The sequence below is a fragment of the Carassius carassius genome, chromosome 21, assembly GCF_963082965.1.
Source record: "Carassius carassius chromosome 21, fCarCar2.1, whole genome shotgun sequence".
Taxonomy (NCBI): Eukaryota; Metazoa; Chordata; class Actinopteri; order Cypriniformes; family Cyprinidae; genus Carassius; species Carassius carassius.
Genome location: NC_081775.1, coordinates 8,644,767 through 8,663,515, shown reverse-complemented (window position 1 = coordinate 8,663,515; position 18,749 = coordinate 8,644,767). Strand labels below are relative to the sequence as shown.

The 18,749-nt window shown below is 37.1% G+C and overlaps 1 protein-coding gene across 1 annotated transcript; it reads left to right on the top strand.

Annotated features, from left to right (window-relative positions):
• Positions 1–2,288: 2,288 nt before the first annotated feature.
• Positions 2,289–13,829, top strand: ube2d4 (ubiquitin-conjugating enzyme E2D 4 (putative)). Its single transcript, XM_059503183.1, has 7 exons — positions 2,289–2,554; positions 8,285–8,348; positions 8,552–8,583; positions 10,045–10,122; positions 10,209–10,314; positions 10,870–10,963; positions 13,751–13,829. Exons 1-7 carry the CDS (start codon positions 2,531–2,533, stop codon positions 13,794–13,796), a joined length of 444 nt encoding a protein of 147 aa, XP_059359166.1. The 5' UTR covers positions 2,289–2,530; the 3' UTR covers positions 13,797–13,829.
• Positions 13,830–18,749: the final 4,920 nt, after the last annotated feature.

The window sequence follows — 18,749 nt, the reverse complement described above, 5'->3', positions numbered from 1 at the left end:
TGTAAAGTGAGCCGTGGCCTATGATGTCACAATGTGATAAAATGATTGGTTGATGACTTTTCATATTCAAATTAGGTCAAGTAGTAGTGGCTAATGGTTGTAATTGGTCTCGGGTTAGTTTTATAATTTAGTTTCAAAAGTTAACAGATATACTAGTTAATTGATCTAATTTACCAAACCAAAGAGGAGGACTCGTCATGTTTAATGGTATTTCATTATTTGTACACTTTCTAGAAAACGTTTGTTTTGTTAAAGTTATAACCACTGATCTATAATAGATAATACAATATTATAGATCAGTGGTTAACCCATGCTTTGACTGTGTTTAAATTTAAGAGCTTTGAATACAACTAGCATAACAATAGCTATGCAAAGGTAGACTACCATAAACGCTTAACAGAATTTATTTATTTTTGCAAATAAACCAGGTCACTTTCCTCCACTTCCATTTCAAACATCCATAAGGTGACATGAACTATCCATCTTTCAGTAATAATAAAGATGCTAAACATTTTGAATCAATTATATTTTGATGAGTTTTTAATTGATAAATGAGTGTTTTCCCTAACTTCTCTCACATATCTTCCCACAGGATATACACTCCTTGGTAATCTATCACATACCGGTTAATGTAATGCGTACATGACCACAATGTGGTTCAATTACACATGGTGGGGGATCCACTCACATGAACATCTAGTGTGTGTGTTTTAAAGTTACAGTTAGTGTGGCATGGACATCACAATTAGTTTGGCATGTCATCAGGGGAACTAGAAAAGCGGTCTCTCTGTCTCCAGGAGGATCATCAAGCACTAGTGATGTTCACCACAACAACAACAAGAGTTGCAAAACAGCCACAAGATACAGGCAATATCAGACAGTAGAAGTCACAGGTCAGATGTGTGAACAAAATACTGACATTTCTCTGTTTACTTGCTCTGTGTTACTGGTAGAATTTGATCTTGGCTTCCACACAGATGAAGAACAGATCCTGACCCCGTCTCTGCCCCCTAAGCATGACCTCGATCTTATCAAAACACTGCAACTGCAGCTATCTCATAGTCTCCTGTAGAGAGACTCCAGCTCCTGACACACACACACACACACACAAACATAGGGTTATAAAAGGAATATCACAGATTCAGCATAAATTAAGCCCAGTGATAGCAGTTGTGGCATAATATTTGATGACTATCAAAACAATTTCCAATCGTTCCCCCATTTCAGCAAAAATATGGGTTACTGCCAGGCACTTACAATGAAAGTGAATGGCCAATACATTACTGTTAAAATACCCAGTGTTTCAATAATATAAACACAAGACAATCAATATGCATGTTAACATAATTTAAGTGCGAAGAATCATTGGTCATCAGCTGTGTTTTATCAGCAGAAATCAAGAGTAGAGCAGAAACAGCTGAGAGATAATGAACGGGATTGCTGACCATGAAGCATAAGCAAAAGAATGAAAACAAAAACACAGTACACCTCTGATTCACATCCTCTTGTTGGCCGTTGATCTGTGAATAGAATACTAAAGACAGACTGGTGGAGGCTCTAATCTAATCAGAATCCCAGTATTACCACTGGATGGAGACAGATGGTGACAAAATTCAGGGCAACATATGCCTGGCCCAGGGGTGGGAGGGGAAGCGGATAGAGTGAAGCAGACGGAAATTATAGCATTAACTTAAAATTTTTAAACTGACCAATTTACCAACAGATATTAAGCCAACAGCCATAAACAGTTAATCATTATCTGCCATAGCCAGACACTGAACTGACTGACCGCTCACACCTGGGTGGGGCAACATTTAAAAAAGTGTGACACCGCTGCAAGATGGCAAGGTGAACTGGCCAAGGAAATAAAGCAAGCCCACCAGGTGCCTCCAGGAAATATCCCAGATTACATCTCCTACATTTCTTTCACAAACATATGTTAAATTAATATAACAGAGACTGCCTGTGGGGCTTTTTTATTTTTGTTTACAAATTCTAAATTTTAAAGGCTGTTTGAAAAGGAGCAAAATTAAGTTTTGAATGAGTCTGATATATAAAATTAATTTAACAAAAAAATATATCAAACATACTCTTAAAGAAAAAATATTTAATATTTAAATTAAGTGAATTCATTTTCATCTTCGATTATTACAGCTAACTTACCCTTACTACTAACCTAACTACTCAAATTACGAGCGTAACACCCACAGAACTACATTTCCCAGCATTACCTCGCACCTCAAGCTCTAGTATCGCGATATTATCTTAAAACCCTTTGCGTTGTATCGCGAGATCACCTTCCTGCTGTCTAGTACAGCACTAAAAACTGTCAGTGAGGTTAGAGGGTGGAAGAATTCCTCAAATCGGCGACTGCCGTTCAAACAGCGGTTTGAATGTCCAAATCTGTGCTTCGGTGTTATTACAAACGTAGCGTGTGACACTGAGGAGAAAAACGGCAGCGTCCTCGTCCAAACTGTACAGGCCAACAGTCTCTGAACTAGATCACACAGTGCTGTAACACAACGAGCAAATGGCGTTGAAAAGAATCCAGAAGGTGAGTCTGTGTGCATTGTGTGGATCCCATAGCCTCTCAGCCTCCTGCTCATCATCTTCTAATGTTGTTGTGATGTAAAGCAGTCGCACTTTTCTCTTTTTGTCCCTATCTGGTTAAGACAAAGACGGATCAATGGTGGATGCATGCAGTCGAGAGACGCACGGTGTCTTTCTGATCATTACAGATTCACAAACATGCTGTTATAAACAGTCACTTAGAGACAGACGGCTAATCGTGAGTGTTTGTTTAGCGCGATATATTTGATCGACAACTGCTATTGTCGTTATGCGATGTTGCAGCGTAAGGGTCTGTGTGCGTAATAACGCATGATTTGGGGGTTGACAGATGCTGTTGTGACAGATCCGTGGTATGAAGGTGCGTGGGCGCTGGAAACATTGTTAAATTGTATCTTTTCTGTTGTCGGTCATCATGAATGAGCGAAACGCCGCTGGTGCGCATGCGTGATGGCGACAACTGCTCTCGAGCTGCCAAGCGCTGGACCCCGGTGTCAGTGTGTCCATATATGGCTCGGCAAATAGGGCACTAGGACAGCGGAGGGTATTTTTAACAGATTCACCACCCTGTCCGCATAACCAGCGACTTTAATCAGAAAAAGAATCACTTCGAGTCTGTGTATCTCTTTCAGGGATTCCGTAGTCTTGAGTGTTTTATAATAAACGAGTCCAATTCTGTCAATCTTTACTCACCCTTAAGGTTTTTTTTATCTCCAACATGAAAATGAAAAGAAAAAAAAAATCATTTTTGACTTGTGCGCGGTTGTTAAGTGATGACGTAAAAATATCCCCATATAAGCGGGTCCAAGCCTTAACTTGCTTCACTTGAGAATACGACCCCAGCAGCCGTTTATGAGCACTGTTTATTCATATTAATAATTTAAGCTAAACGCTTTCAAACTTACGGTATACACTACAGTCTCCGTGCTCACAGCGTCCCAAACACAAATAATTTTTATATATATTTTTTTATATTTATATTTTCATTGTCTGGCTATCTGGGACTTCGGTATGGAGTTAAAGGTTAAGATTATACTTTTTTCGATAGTATTCTATCACATTGTGAGTTTATATTAGCACTTTTTGTTGTTTTCTCGTGATAACCATAGACAGTAAAAGAAATGGACACAGCGACCCCATTGGAACTCAATTGAGACAAGTGAAGCCCATTTTTAGCGTTTTTTAGCACTTCCGTTTCTGACGCGCAGACTCAAACTAAGCTTGATGACGTCAGCAACCTGTCTGACAGATGTAAATCTTCTAGTGGCTGTGCGTGCAAACTGCCATCGTTAATCTTGCAGAGACAGCAAGCTTGAGCGGGGAGTTCTTTGGTCTGAGTTAGCAGGAGTAAGTATTCTGATTCATTATTTTGTATAGTATTTTAAAATGTAACGCCAGTACGCCATATTAAGTTAATTGCCTGCAAGCTTCTCCTCCTTTCTGTACGGTAATGCGACTGAGAGTCGAGTGGTTATGACGCAATCGTTAGCCTATTTTTTACAAAAACTGTTTCTACGGGGCCATAATGTAACATAGAAGGTAATGGAGCCCTTTATACATTGTCGTGTATCTTTAGAAATAAATAATGGACAAACGGAGTCTTTAAACGCCTCAGATGTAAAGTTATTCGCTGTCAAAGTGACGCCAAAATGAATGGGAGTCAATGGGAATGCTAACGCAAGTGAAGTTCTGCTACAAGATGGCGGCACGCGGCCGACTTCAACTTCCGGTCGACTTCCTTGCCGCCTGGTGATAACCTAGAGCGTTTGGACACGGAAGCGCTGCTACGTGACGTCAGACTTAACAAGCGAATAGAGCATCACAGTCATCACGAGAGAGCTTTGGTGCCGGAAGTAAATTTCCCATTAATTTCTCCCATTGACTTTCGGAAAAATCCATAACTAAAGAGTTTTAGAGCATGTCTGAAGATAACCAGCTACGGCTGAACTCATAAGCATATAACATATCATTTCGAGTGAAAAAATTAAGAGAAAATCCAAAAAAAGTCAAAGGTACAAGACTGTGTACATATTTTCATTTCGAGCGAAGGAACTACTCATCCCATAAACCACCGCGCCTCATTGAATTCGACTGAAGCCACAACCGCGAACGAGCCTTTTGAGCGACTTCCAAATCTGATGACGGCCGCGCGAACTTTTTCCTCCAGTGAATTTTATTTTATATAGTGAATGTAGTGAATTTACAATCGTGTAAATAAATAGTGTTTTATATAGGTATTGTGTATTGATTTTTATATTTATCATTGTGTATTTTATATATTGTGTGCGTTTGTGAAAGCGGTTAACGATAACGTCAGCAATGGTGCAGTGCTTTGTACCTGACTGCAATCACCGCTCAGTCGTCAGCACATGTCGTTGCCATTACACAAATGTTCAGTAAATGCACAAAAAGGTATGCCTAGGCTAAATATTTTTTTGACAGTGGCATTATAAAATGCTTGATATGACTCATACCATATGAAGGCTACAGTAGCCTAGCTAAAGTGGACGATAATGCTAACTAACGTTACCAACCTCCCTGCAAAACTCACCAAAACTTTGTAGGTCTTGTCCCTCATGCTGGCCCTTACAAAACCCACAAGCTGACCCTCGGACACGCTACACTCAACTAACGTTACATGACCCGATCTGAAGTGGTTTTCACCCTTTTGAACACTTTTGTTTTCCTCCTTGAAAAAAGCCATCATGGCAGCCAAGGAGATCATGATTGCACTGATAAGTCTACCATGCAAAAACGCAACACAGGTTTTTATTTATTTATTTTTTTTTTATTAATGATCTTCAGTCTGCACAGACCTTTGCGGGGTTTAACCAGAGTTCCACCAGTCAGATGCATCACTGTGGGATTGTGGGATTGTTCAGGATTGTGGGTAATGAAGTACTTAGCCAAGACATTGCGAATAAAAGGCATTTATCTCAAAACAAGGTTAGTGCCCCATGAACCTTTGGCGTTTATATGAGCATATACTATCGCTTAGTACAGCCGTAGCTGGTTTTAAGTCTACCATGTATGGTTGAGTTTTTATGGCTTATACCCCAACTGTCAATGCAGAAATTGTATTGAATTTTTACTTCCGGCACCGGCAGTGGGCGGGACTGTGATGCTCTATATTCAGAGTCTTTATGTAAGGAACAGCCCATAATCTAAAGACATAGTGCATCCGAAATTAAAATTGTCATCATGTACTGATCCTCAGGATGTTCCAAACCTGTATGAAGTTCTTTCTTCTGCTGAACACAACACAATATATTTTGAAGATTGCGTGTATTCAAATCTTTGATGGTCCTCCTTGACGTCCATTGTTTTTAGTTTTAGTTTTTTAGTTTTTTTTGGTCATACTGTGGAAGTCAGTGGAGTACATTAACTTCTTGGTTACTCATATTCTTTGAAACATCTTTTGTGTTCAGCAGAAGAAATAATGGCATAAATGTAATACAAAAGCTGTCGTATATCTTCAGACTCTGAATATACAGCTTATGTTAAAGATTTATCTCAAGTACTTGCGTTTTGTACAATATTAAAATCCTTTGAGTATAATTTTTGTGTGACTTAATTGGTATAATAAACACGACAACCGATAATTCACCTAAAATCGTGGAGAAAAAAAACCTTAAAGGAAACAAGAATGCTCAAACTGTGAACAAACAAGTATATTTCATAACAAGGCTTGCGTCAGTCAATGACTATGTATTTAGAATAATGTTAAAATCATTGAATTTTAATAAATTGATTATGCTCTTGGAGAGCCCCGCCCACACACTCTTCTGATTGGCTGTAATTTTAACGTGGACAGATAAATGTACTTATACTTGGAATCCTATCACAGTGCAACTGTTTAGTATATTAGGATACTTCGTGGTGTGATTTCTACAATTTCCTTTTCCGATTGAACTGTCCCTTTAAGGTCTGAGAAGTCCTGTGAAATAATGCACATGTTCATCTATTCATAAAAAATATTGGATGCACATTTTAAGCTATTGTATTAAAATGCATACAGACCCATGATGACTAATGCTAGATAGACGTTTAACTTGTGCCGAATGTTACATCAGCAAAGCATCAACAATAGACTGTAAAAGCTCCGCTCCTTTAAAAGCAGCACAGATGTAACACAGTATGTGGTGTGTTGTGCTGCTCCTGCCAGAGCTTGTTTTATAAAGATCAGTCTTGTGCAACAATCATGTTTACGATATGAAAACCTGTTTATGTGTATTTAAGCATGTAAGCATAATGTAATAGCACGTTTACAGGCTACATGTTGATTGATACATTGGACTCCACTTATGAAGAAAACTATAATTATAGATTTTTACCTTTACTTACTGTGCACATAGATTTTATATCAACTATATAGTCTTTTCTGGGGAGGATAACTCAATACACTGGATTGCATGATTATGGTGTGATATATCTCATCCCGTTAACCTGCAATTCATATATGATTCATTCAGAATCATATATATATATATTACGCCTGTCCCTAAATTCAGCATATAGTTTTTTTTTGGTCAGATAGTTTGGGGGGTGGTTCATTAAAGCCATTTATTGTGTTTTTTTTAGTGTGCTGAGAGTTAAAGTTATTGAAAGTGCTGTCTGTGAACAGCTGACCGCTCTGCATCTATCTTTAGAGAGGTGTTTTCAGACACTGTGAGTCAGAGAGCAACTTCTAGCAATACAAACAGCTGCTCAAGAGGTGAATTACAGAGGTGACATGGCCCTGAGAAAGAGAGATTAGATATTTCAGGTGAATGATTCAGAACAGTTACAGAAATGCACCTTGTTCAAATGCCGGCACAAATTTGACTTTATTAAAGCATTAATAAAAATACACATCGGTGAATCTCATTAAACCTATCATTAACATAATTTAACTCCCAATTTTACCCGTAAATTAAATGAAAATAAGTTAATGCAGTTTAAAATATAATGTATATCTACCAATTCATTCTGCAAGTATGCAATAAATTGACCAAAAGTGAAAATTAAGACATTTATAATGTAATTTTATAATCGTTTATAATTATTAGTAATGAAAATAAATGCTGTTCAGCGTTTTATTCATCAAAAAAATCTTAAAAACAAAAAGTAACCCAGTTTGCACCCCAAAGTATTAAATGAATATGAACTAATATGAAATGTTTCTTCAGCATCAAATCAGCATATTGGATGTTAATTAATAAATTACATAAAAAAGAAATATATATATATATTTGTTTGTTTGTTTGTTTTTCATTTGGAGATTCACACAGATACATTTTCAAATTTTGAAAAATGTAAGAGATTATCTTGTAAAAGAAGCCTGTCTTTCACACCTGATATTTCGAGTGGCACCCTTTGTGTATACAGCCATACTTCACTCTCAGACCCGTTTGTGAGGCGCTATGAGATGACTGCGGTAGCATCGGTTGTGCTGGCAGTGCTTCTGAATCTCAATATGGAAACAAACCTCAGAGCCAGAGCATTAGGAATATGTGTTGGCAACCACGTTACACTAACATGAGCCAAAATCTGTTTTTAGAAAGCATTTTGAGTAAATGAAGTATCCTGGTGCTGATAACATTTTGATCAGACCAAGAATCCTTTGTGTTACTTGTGTCTTTTATCAGTTTTAACTGAAGTACACTTAGAGTCAAATAATCAAGGTTATTGCACAAAAAAGCAGTTTTCCATGACCTGGCCATTTTGTTTCCCTCAGGAACTGACAGACCTACAGAGAGATCCACCAGCTCAGTGTTCAGCAGGTCCAGTCGGAGAGGACTGTGAGTATATGAGGAACGAGAGAATTATAAAAAGTTACAGTTGATACATTTTTGTCAGATTACTGGTTAAATATAGAGATATTCGCATGTGTTCACTCTAGCAGTCATCCAACACTAACAACCATTCTCAGCATACATTGGATCAGTTCTTGCTCTGCTTCAATACTGCCGGTTGATTTTATATCATGAATCATGTTTTTCAGTGTTTCACTGGCAGGCAACAATAATGGGGCCGGTAAGCAGCCATTTTTCTGTCTTATTCTTTTCAAATAACAGGGTTCCCACAGTCATGAGATATGAGGGAGTTTGAAAAAAAATATATATGAGGGAATAAAAAAAAAAAAATCAATACACTAAAGATTAATACAACATTTTAAAATCTCATGGGGAAATCGTGGAAATTGAAATGAAAATGTTCCCATTATTTTCTCACTCTCAAGCCATTGTAGGTTTATATGACTTTCTTCTTTCAGACGAATACAGTCGGAGTTATATTAATAAAAATGTCCTGGTTCTTCCAAGCTTTATAAAGGCAGTCAATGGGTGTTGAGATTTTGAAGCCCAAAAAAGTGCATCCATCCATCATAAAAAGTGCTCCGGCTTCTGATGTGAAGTGATGTTTGTGTAAGAAAAATAGCCATATTTAAAACTTTATAAACTGTAATATCTAGCTCCTGCAAACTGTCATACACATGTTCACTAGAGGTGTAGTGTAAGTTCCGGTGAGAATACGCTAGTCTCGCGAGAGCTAGGTTTTGTTTACAGCCAATTCTTCTCTTGGTTTATATCGAAATCCTCCGACATTTTTCTTTCCAAATCCTCGTTTTGTACTTCTAATTCATGACCAATGTTTTTGTTTTGCTCTCTCTTCTAACTTGTATTTGTTTGTTTGCTGGTTTTTATTTATTTTTTTGCCATGAAAATAGCCTAAGATGCTGACAGGGCATTAAATAAATAAATACTACTGCTACTCTCCTCTGTGCTTCCTGGTTTCTTCACTTCTCAACAGAGCTTACGATACAACTACATCATTGGTCTTCCTCTGGAACGCCACTCTCTCATGAACGCGAGCACGACTGTTAGCGGGAGCTAGAGATTACAGTTTATAAAGTGTTAAATATGGTTAAAAATTCACTTAAAAAGGCCTTTATTAACCCCTGGGGTTAAAAGTGTGAAGCACTTTTTATGATGGATGGATGCAATGTTTTGGGTTTAAAAATTTTGACATCCATTCACTGCTATTATAAAGCTTGGAAGAGCCATTTTTTTATCTAACTCTATGTACACCTAGGATGGCTTGAGTAAATCATGGGGTAATTTTCATTTTTGGGTGTACTATCCCTTTAAGAATGGTTTTTAAATTACTTAAAAGGGAAGCTTAATACCTTTGTTGCATTTTATTTTCTGCTAGAGGTCCACTTACATGTTAATGAAAGGTTGCTTGTAGTTTAGTGAAATAATCAGTTTACTGTACCTTTAACACTGCTATATGTCAATAGCATCTGTTATTTTCTGAGTGGCGGATCTCCACATGAAATCACAGTAAAGACATTTTGCAGAATGTTATATTTTTGAATTAATCTGTCCTTATCATACATACAGTATAAATATTGAGACATGTTGAAATATTGGCTGTTTTGTGATAGTTGCAGACACTACATGCATACTTTAGGAAAGCTGTGTTCTTGGTTTTTAGAATGACAGTCCATATCAAGGAGGGGTTTTCTTCCTTACCATTCATTTCCCAACAGACTACCCCTTTAAACCACCAAAGGTCAGTTGCTTTGCGAGATTAGACAAATGCAAATGTACGTAATGGCTTGTCATGCTGTGATCAATATTCTCTGCTTTGATTGACAGGTCGCATTCACAACAAAAATCTACCACCCGAATATTAACAGTAACGGAAGTATTTGTCTGGACATCCTGCGATCTCAGTGGTCACCCGCACTTACTGTATCCAAAGGTAAGATTCAGGCAATGTCTCAATGCGTCATAAATAAGGCAAAAAAAATTTATATGTGGTGTTTATTGATGCAAGGATGCATTAAATTGATCACAAATGACAGTAAAGGCATTTATCATGTTAGGAAAGATGTCTGTTTCAAATAGGTGCTGTTCTTTTGAAATTTGCGCACATCAATTTATCCTGAATAAAATTTTGCATGGTTTCTACAAAAATATTAAGCAGCACAACTGCTTTCAACATTGATAATAATAAGATGATGGTTATAATTTAGGTATTATAATGTTCTCATGTGGCTTGAGCACTTGTTGGACAGACTGTTTTTCTGTTTGTTTTGAGTACTACATAGTCTTGGTGTTTCTGAGCGCTGAGCCCGGTGTGGGTGATTACTCTTTGTTCTAAGCAATGACCTAGTTCAGATCTCTCCACAGGAATCAGTTTGTGTTATATGACACACAAACACAGGGCAGAGAGAGAAGCTCCTCATTCCAGCAGTACAGACGATCAGGATGTTTTGGTATTATGTGTTTTTAATGTGCTCCTTTTCTTTTGTAGTCTTGTTGTCCATCTGCTCCCTCTTATGTGACCCGAACCCAGATGACCCGCTGGTACCTGAGATCGCACATACATATAAAGCAGACAGAGAAAAGTGGGTGACCCTTACATGCTCATTTTTTTTTATTGTTCATGTAAATATTTCTTTTTTTGATCAAATGCCTATTTTTAGAAACTGTCATATAAATGAAAAGCACTTGTGGTGGTTTTCTGCTTTTATTTGATGGACGTCAGAATTATAACATAAGTGTGCTATCAGTACAAAAACAGCATTATGTAACATTTGGGTTAAGAACAAAAGACTTGGGATGCACTGAATGTTTGGCAACCAAATTTAATCGCGAAAAGAAAAAATAAGCGAAAAGAACGAATAATATGTACCGAACAATGATGTGACACGATCAAACAGAGATGTGCGCTAATGCAGCAAAAATGTCGGCAGTGTGGCAGCATTTAAAACTGAGAAAGGCACAAAAATTATTACAAGCACCGACTGCGAGAGACTGCTTAGTTCTGCATCTCATGTCTAGAGGCAGGTTAAAGTTCCAGACATGGTTAGCCGACTATGGTTGCAAGTTACTAACATGCTTAAAGAGATGGTTTAGCCTAAAATGATAATTAGTTGTTGGTTTATTCACCCTCAGGCCATCTAATATGTAGGGGATTTTTTGCTTTGGATAAGCAGTTTTTAAAAAAAAAATTAGATTAATACTTTAATTCAGCAAGGATGCATTAAAGCGTTAGTTCACCCAAAAATTTAAATTATGTCATTAATGACTCACCCTCATGTCGTTCCAAACCAGTAAGACCTCCGTTCATCTTCAGAACACAGTTTAAGATATTTTAGATTTAGTCCGAGAGCTCTCAGTCCCTCCATTGAAGCTGTGTGTACGGTATACTGTCCATGTCCAGAAAGGTAAGAAAAACATCATCAAAGTAGTCCATGTGACATCAGAGAGTCAGTTAGAATATTTTGAAGCATCGAAAATACATTTTGGTCTAAAAATAGCAAAAACTACGACTTTATTCAGCATAGTCTTCTCTTCCATGTCTGTTGTGAGAGAGTTCAAAGCAAAGCAGTTTGTGATATCCGGTTCGCGAACGAATCATTCGATTTAACCAGATCTTTTTGAACCAGTTCACCAAATCGAACTGAATCGTTTTAAACGGTTCGAGTCTACAATACGCATTAATCCACAAATGACTTGAAGCTGTTCACTTTTTTAATGTGGCTGACACTCTGAGTCAAAACAAACCAATATCCCGGAGTAATTAATTCACTCAAACAGTACACTGACTGAATTGCTGTGAAGAGAGAACTGAAGATGAACACAGAGCCGAGCCAGATAATGAACAATAGACTGACTCGTTCACGAGTCAAGAACCGTTTTCATTGGTTTTCGAATCACCAGTAGTTCTTTTTGACAGTTTGATTCAATAAACCGGTTGAAGAAAACGGTTATCCGGTTCTTTTGCGCTCGACGTAATGGCGTCATTGGCGATGATTGCCCTTGATTCAAGCCTTCGGTTTACCCGCGCTCATAACATTAGCACAGAATCAGTTCAGAATCAATCAACAAAAGAATAAGTTTGGTTCAGATGCTCTGTGTGTCGGTCTGCTTCACGCTGAATCACACATGCGCAGTATCATCAGCTCCTCGGTTCTCGAATCAGACGCGTCTGACAGAAACGGTTCTTGACTCGTGAACGAGTCAGTCTTTTGTTCGTTATCTGGCTCGGCGTTCATCTTCAGTTCTCTCTTCACAGCAGTTCAGTCAGTGTACTGTTTGAGTACATATATATATATCTATATAGATATATATAGATATATATATATAGATATATAGATATTGGTTTATTTTAACTCAGAGGGAGTGTCAGCCACATTCAAAACGTTAACAGCTTAAGTCATTTGTGGATTAATGCGTATTGGAGACGCAAACCGTTTAAAACGATTCAGTTTGATTTGGTGAACTGGTTCAAAAAGATCCGGTTACTTCGGATGATTCGTTCGCGAACCGGATATGACAAACTGCTTTGTTTTGAACTATTTCACAACAGACACGGAAGAGAAGACAATGCTGAATAAAGTCATAGTTTTTGCTATTTTTAGACCAAAATGTATTTTCGATGCTTCAAAATATTCTAACTGACCCTCTGATGTCACATGGACTACTTTGATGATGTTTTTCTTACCTTTCTGGACATGGACAGTATACCGTACACACAGCTTCAATGGAGGGACTGAGAGCTCTCGGACTAAATCTAAAATATCTTAAACTGTGTTCTGAAGATGAACGGAGGTCTTACTGGTTTGGAACGACATGAGGGTGAGTCATTAATGACATAATTTTCATTTTTGGGTGAACTAACCCTTTAAATTGATCACAGATGACAGTAAACACATGTATAATGTTACAAAAGTTTTATATTTGAAATAAATGTATTTCTTTTGAACTTCATCAAAGAATCCTGAAAAATGTTAAGCAAAAATGAGTAAACAAAAAGCATCAGGCAACACAGAATTAAAACCTGTGACCCTGAGGATATATTGTGGTCTTATGAAGCAAAATGATTGGCCTGGGCAAGAAACCAAACATTATTTACAATATTATCATCTCCAGAGCCTCAGGCAAATGGGGAAGTCTGTATCATTTTTGCAAATTGGTTCTTCAGACAGTTCGTCTTTAGTTCAAAAACTGATTCATTAGTTTCTTAACATAACATATGCACAATAATGTTATTCAAGCACTCATTAATGATGTGAAACATGGATGTTTTGCACGTTTAAAGGATATAAAGTGAATAAACTAAAACTAAATAAAACAGAAACGTAGCTCAAATTGTCTATCGTAAGAGTGTAACCTTTTTTTGCTCGTAGGTACAACAGACTAGCGAGAGAATGGACGCAAAAGTACGCCATGTGAGAGTGCCTGCCACTAAAACACTACAAAATCAAACGGACAGAGAAATGTGTTTTTACTTTGAACAAGAGGAGTCAAAAGAAGTGAATGTTGAGGGGAGGGGACGTCTGAACACCTGACCCTTGGAAGAGAAGCAGAAGGCGGAGGTGAGGAGGAGAGAGCCGCTGGTACACGTTGGCCGTTATGTGCTGAATCCGCTGTCATGTGATCCGCCATCACAACGGCTTAGCCTGGAAAACTCCAGGAAAACTGTAAAACCGGACAAACCTCGGGGTACCACAACCCAGGAAGTTAGACTTGTACTACTGTTAGTTCTCTTATTACTGTCATTGTGATTTTCTCAGTGTTACTGTCGCCGTTCTTACTCTTGTCATCACTGAATGAGGAAACGGTGGGCTGAAGTTGGAATGGCGGCAAAACAGGATTGATCGTGTCTGAATCATTGCACCGTCTCTGTGGAAACCATAGTTGTCTGTGCACTTTCATTTCTACCAGTTTGCGATAGAATGTAAAAACAATCGGGTGTCAGAAAGACCTTACTGTAGTCTCCGCCTTCCAGCTTCCTGCCGTTTCAGTGATATCCCATAAAACACTATGAATGTGTTTAGGAAAAGGTTGTGTCCCTAATGAGAAAATTAGATTTGGTTTTTAAACAAATTGAGGTCATAAAAATAGTCAATTGCGTCTTTATCTTTGAGCGATTGAAAAAAAAAAAAGAAAAGAAACATAACACCATGTCCTAAACGGAGGCAATGCAATGAGATTTCAGCGCCAAGTGCCCCCTATAACCTCATTCGCTATTCCCCTCATTACTTCACTAATATAGTCCAATGATTGAAAACAAGTGTGCAAATTTGGACTCCGAGTATACGCGGAAATTCATTCTAGCTGTTGAGTGTACATCGATTGTACACTAGTTATAGCAGTGCATCGTAGGATTGAACGAGTGAACTCAATAATGTCCACTTTGGTTTTGGACACCATAACAAATAGTGAACTTTTAAGGGTATAGGGGGCGATTTCGGACACCGAAAAGAAAGACGTGACAAAATCAAACACAAATCACAGCCAATCAGAAGAGTGTGTGGGTGGAGCTCTCTCTGAAAGCTCACTGCTCTCTCACTGTGCAACAAATATGTAATTTCATCAAAATTAACAGTTTTAACAACATTTAAAATATATCAGTGGCCGATAAAATTTTGTCATTTTGTTGTGAAATACTCTTGTTTGTTCTTTTTGAACGTTCTTGTGTATTTCAAGGTGTTTGTTTGTTTCGAGGGTAAATCTATTGTCACTTTCATTATGGCGTTAAATTCGTGCCAAAATGATAACACAAATTAAACTTTTAATATTGAACAAAACAAAGACCGGTCTAATCAGTGTCAGGCACAAGGTAGCAGAAATTGAAAAAAAAAAAATATATATATATATTTTTTTTTTATTTATTTTTTTTTAATTAATAGTATCACCTGTCGCTTATCACCATCACTGTTGATTAGGACAAAAGCAAAATGTCAAACAAACCTTTTATCTTGTGTTGCATTGCATCTCATTAGGACACAGTGTTATTTTTATTTATTAGACAAAAGTTTTTTTTTATTATTATTTGGTTATAGTTATATTTCCTTTTGACATATTGTCTATTTAACCTTGTGTCGTTTTCAGAAGTAAGAATTAAGCTGGCCGTTCACACAGGACATGCCCTTGCTTTCCATTCGTGCTGTATTTTTTATGTTGCATTCGTGCAGTATTTTTAATGTTGCTCTGTGTAAACAATGACTAGACAGAGTTTTGTTTATTGTTTGATGTGCAGTGCTGATTTTAAAAGAATGGACCACTCAGATTGCTCTGGGGGCACGTTAATCATATTTCCTGTACAAATGGATAAACACATTGTCCAACAATTGTACACGGAAAGCTCCGTCAACCTGTGTTTAATGCAAAAACACGTCTTATGCGAATGGCCACTGAATTGAGTTCACTTCAGCCGCATGTGCATGATATGGCAAGTATAAGTAAGTGTAAGTATTTGTTTTGATAAGTATTGTGAAGTTGCTTTAGGAATCAAGGCAGATTTTTATACTTGTCTTAAAATTTCACCCAATTTGCTTGCAGAAAAAAAAGAGGGAGCAAAAATGCTAAACGGTGGGACTTTGTGGAAAAAACAAAAACAAATGCCGCCATTTCTGCCAAACGTGATTATCACTATTTCAGATGTGCAGACAATGGGCACGTCATAGCGTATGAATGCAATATTTTTCGGCTATTTAACATTTATCTATTCTACAAATCTGTCTGCAAGAGTTTAATCCTTAATAATCTTTAGGTACTCTTGTTCCTGTAGTCGCTAATATTACAAACTTTTGACAGAGTAGGTGGTACGTGTGATGTATGACCAGCGCAGGTGCTGGACTCAAGTTCTTCTACTGTAAATTAATTTCTGTAAATGCACTCATTAACTCGTGGCTGCCTATTTAGAGGTGGATGATCAAGATGTTTACACGGAGCAGAATGAACAAATCTTTCTTCACTCGTCTGAACTGGAGCTCGGGGGGGTTGGGAAGCCACTTCTCAAACGCTTTCCGGCGGGAAAGAAGTGTGAACATCTCCTCACTCTCACCTCCTGGTGCTGCTCTTCACAAGCCCATGGCTCAAGACTCCCTGAAAAGGGCTAAATATCGCCAGAATTATATTTAGCACCATATATGTGTACTTTCACCGAAGGGTATTGATATTTTGAGCTTTGGATATGCTTTTAAAGAAATAGTTTACCCCAAAATGTGAATTCTGCAATCATTTACTCACTTTTCCAAACAGAATTGATGACAAATTCTGTTATCATTTACACACCATCATGTTTTCCAAATCCAACCAATGATTTTTCTCTGTAAACCATAAAAGGATAAATTTTGAAGTGTTCACGCTGCTGTTTTCAATTCAATGAAAGCGGATGGGAACCATAAACTTTCAAATTTCTGAACTCAAATTCGAGTAAATATTTATTGGAAAACTTTTCTATTTTTGCTTGACAGCCGTGGTCCCCATTAACTTTAATTGTGTGGAAAAGTGCAGCGTGAACATACTTTAAAATTTCTCCTTTTTTGTTTTACAGAGAAAAATCATTGGTTGGATTTGGAAAACATGATGGTGAGCAAAAGACAGTAGAATTTTTTTTCTTCCTTCCTTTTCTCTTTTAAATTGAACTGAATGTAAAACTTTATGCCAACTTCTCCTAGCTTTGATTCAAAGAAACTGATGATACTGTCTTTGTATCGGCAAATATTTATCTACTAAATGTGGCTCACTGGTTGTGCGTCTGGACGTAGAGTTTTTGTTTAATTTATTTATTTATTTGCTATTTATTTGCCGTCTTCCAGTCATCAGCTCAAATGCAGTCAGCCTGGAATGACGAGTTGCTTCTCTCTGATGCTTCGTCTATAGCAGCAGGTCGAGTTGCAACCCTTTTTGAGATTGTGCTAAGGCAGTATAGCATGCTTTGCACTCTGGTAGGCTACAACCTTTTTTTCCGCAGTTATTTGCAAGATATCAGGGATATTTTTTCCATTCTCTCACCTCCCCCAAGACCCTCAATAAAACCTTAGCCTTAACCATCAATGTATCTGCAACTGTACTGTAATGTTTGCTTTGTTTTAACTGTTGATTGGTACTGTACTACTTTGTATAGCACATACACACGTACACAGAGCCATAAAGACCTCTCCTGCTACCGTTTGTGCTAGAAACCCCTGTCATTTAACCAGCTCTCTCCTCAGACTCAGTACAGCTGAGACTAGCCTCCAAGGTGTCAACTTTAGTGAATAAAGCTCCTTTTGTTTAATACATTCTCTTGGATTTATTGTACAGGCAACAGCACACATTCAGAATTTACTCTTAATCTACGGCACTGACAGAATTCACATAATAATTATATTTTATTGTGTAATGGAAAAATCTGTCTCTCTCTCACACACACACACAATAAAGTACAATTTAGATTTTACCCCAAGATCAAACGATTTATATTTTTTATAACAACATGAATCCTGTTGCAAAACATTTTGTTCAGTGAATTTAATTATATGTAAAATTATTTTTTTATTTTATTTTTTATTTTATTGTATTTGTTTATTCCTGTGATGAAACGCTGAAATGTCCATATCATTTCTCTACTTCAGTGTCACATATTTGATGCTCAAGAAACATTTCTCAATATTATCAGTGTTAAAAATGGTTGTCCTCCTTAATATTTTAAAGCATAAAATACTACAGACAAACAAATACATAAACAATTATATCAAAATTTCCAAAGATTTATATTTTTAAAAATGGTCTGAAGAAGGAGAAAAAAATCTGAAAATTCTAACAATGATAAAGGTTGAAAATAAAGAAAATTTAATATATAAACCATAAAATACTACCATTCAAAATGTTTGGGTAAGTAAATAAAAGAAAATAAATAATAATAATTCCAAAGATTTATCTCTTTAAAAATGGCCTTTGCCAATCAGAAAGTTATCAGGAAAAAAAAAAAAGAATCTGATAATGTTGAAAATGGTTGTGCTGCTGCATTTTTGAATTATATGTATATTTCTATTTCTGATCTTGATATTTTTATAAAACAATGTGTTTTTGTCAAAACCTTTTATTACTTGAAGTGTAAAGTCGTTTAAATTGTAATTTTACTGTTTAGGAACGCTACTACTAACACTCAGTCTCATTTAGAAATGTGTTAGTTAGTAATCACGTCCATCTGCGCCTCTCGCACTGTCCAGCAGATGTCGCTGCCGCTTAATTTACACTGTTCTACTACGACGAAGGCTCAGCCAGACAGTTGTCTTGACAACCTTCAGAAGTCGCGTAACCTCATTAATATTCAAGGCAGCAGAGTCATCATTCGCTAGCTGACATCCGCCCACCCATAGCGTCAGCTCTGCAGCGAATCAGGAGGGCTTTACT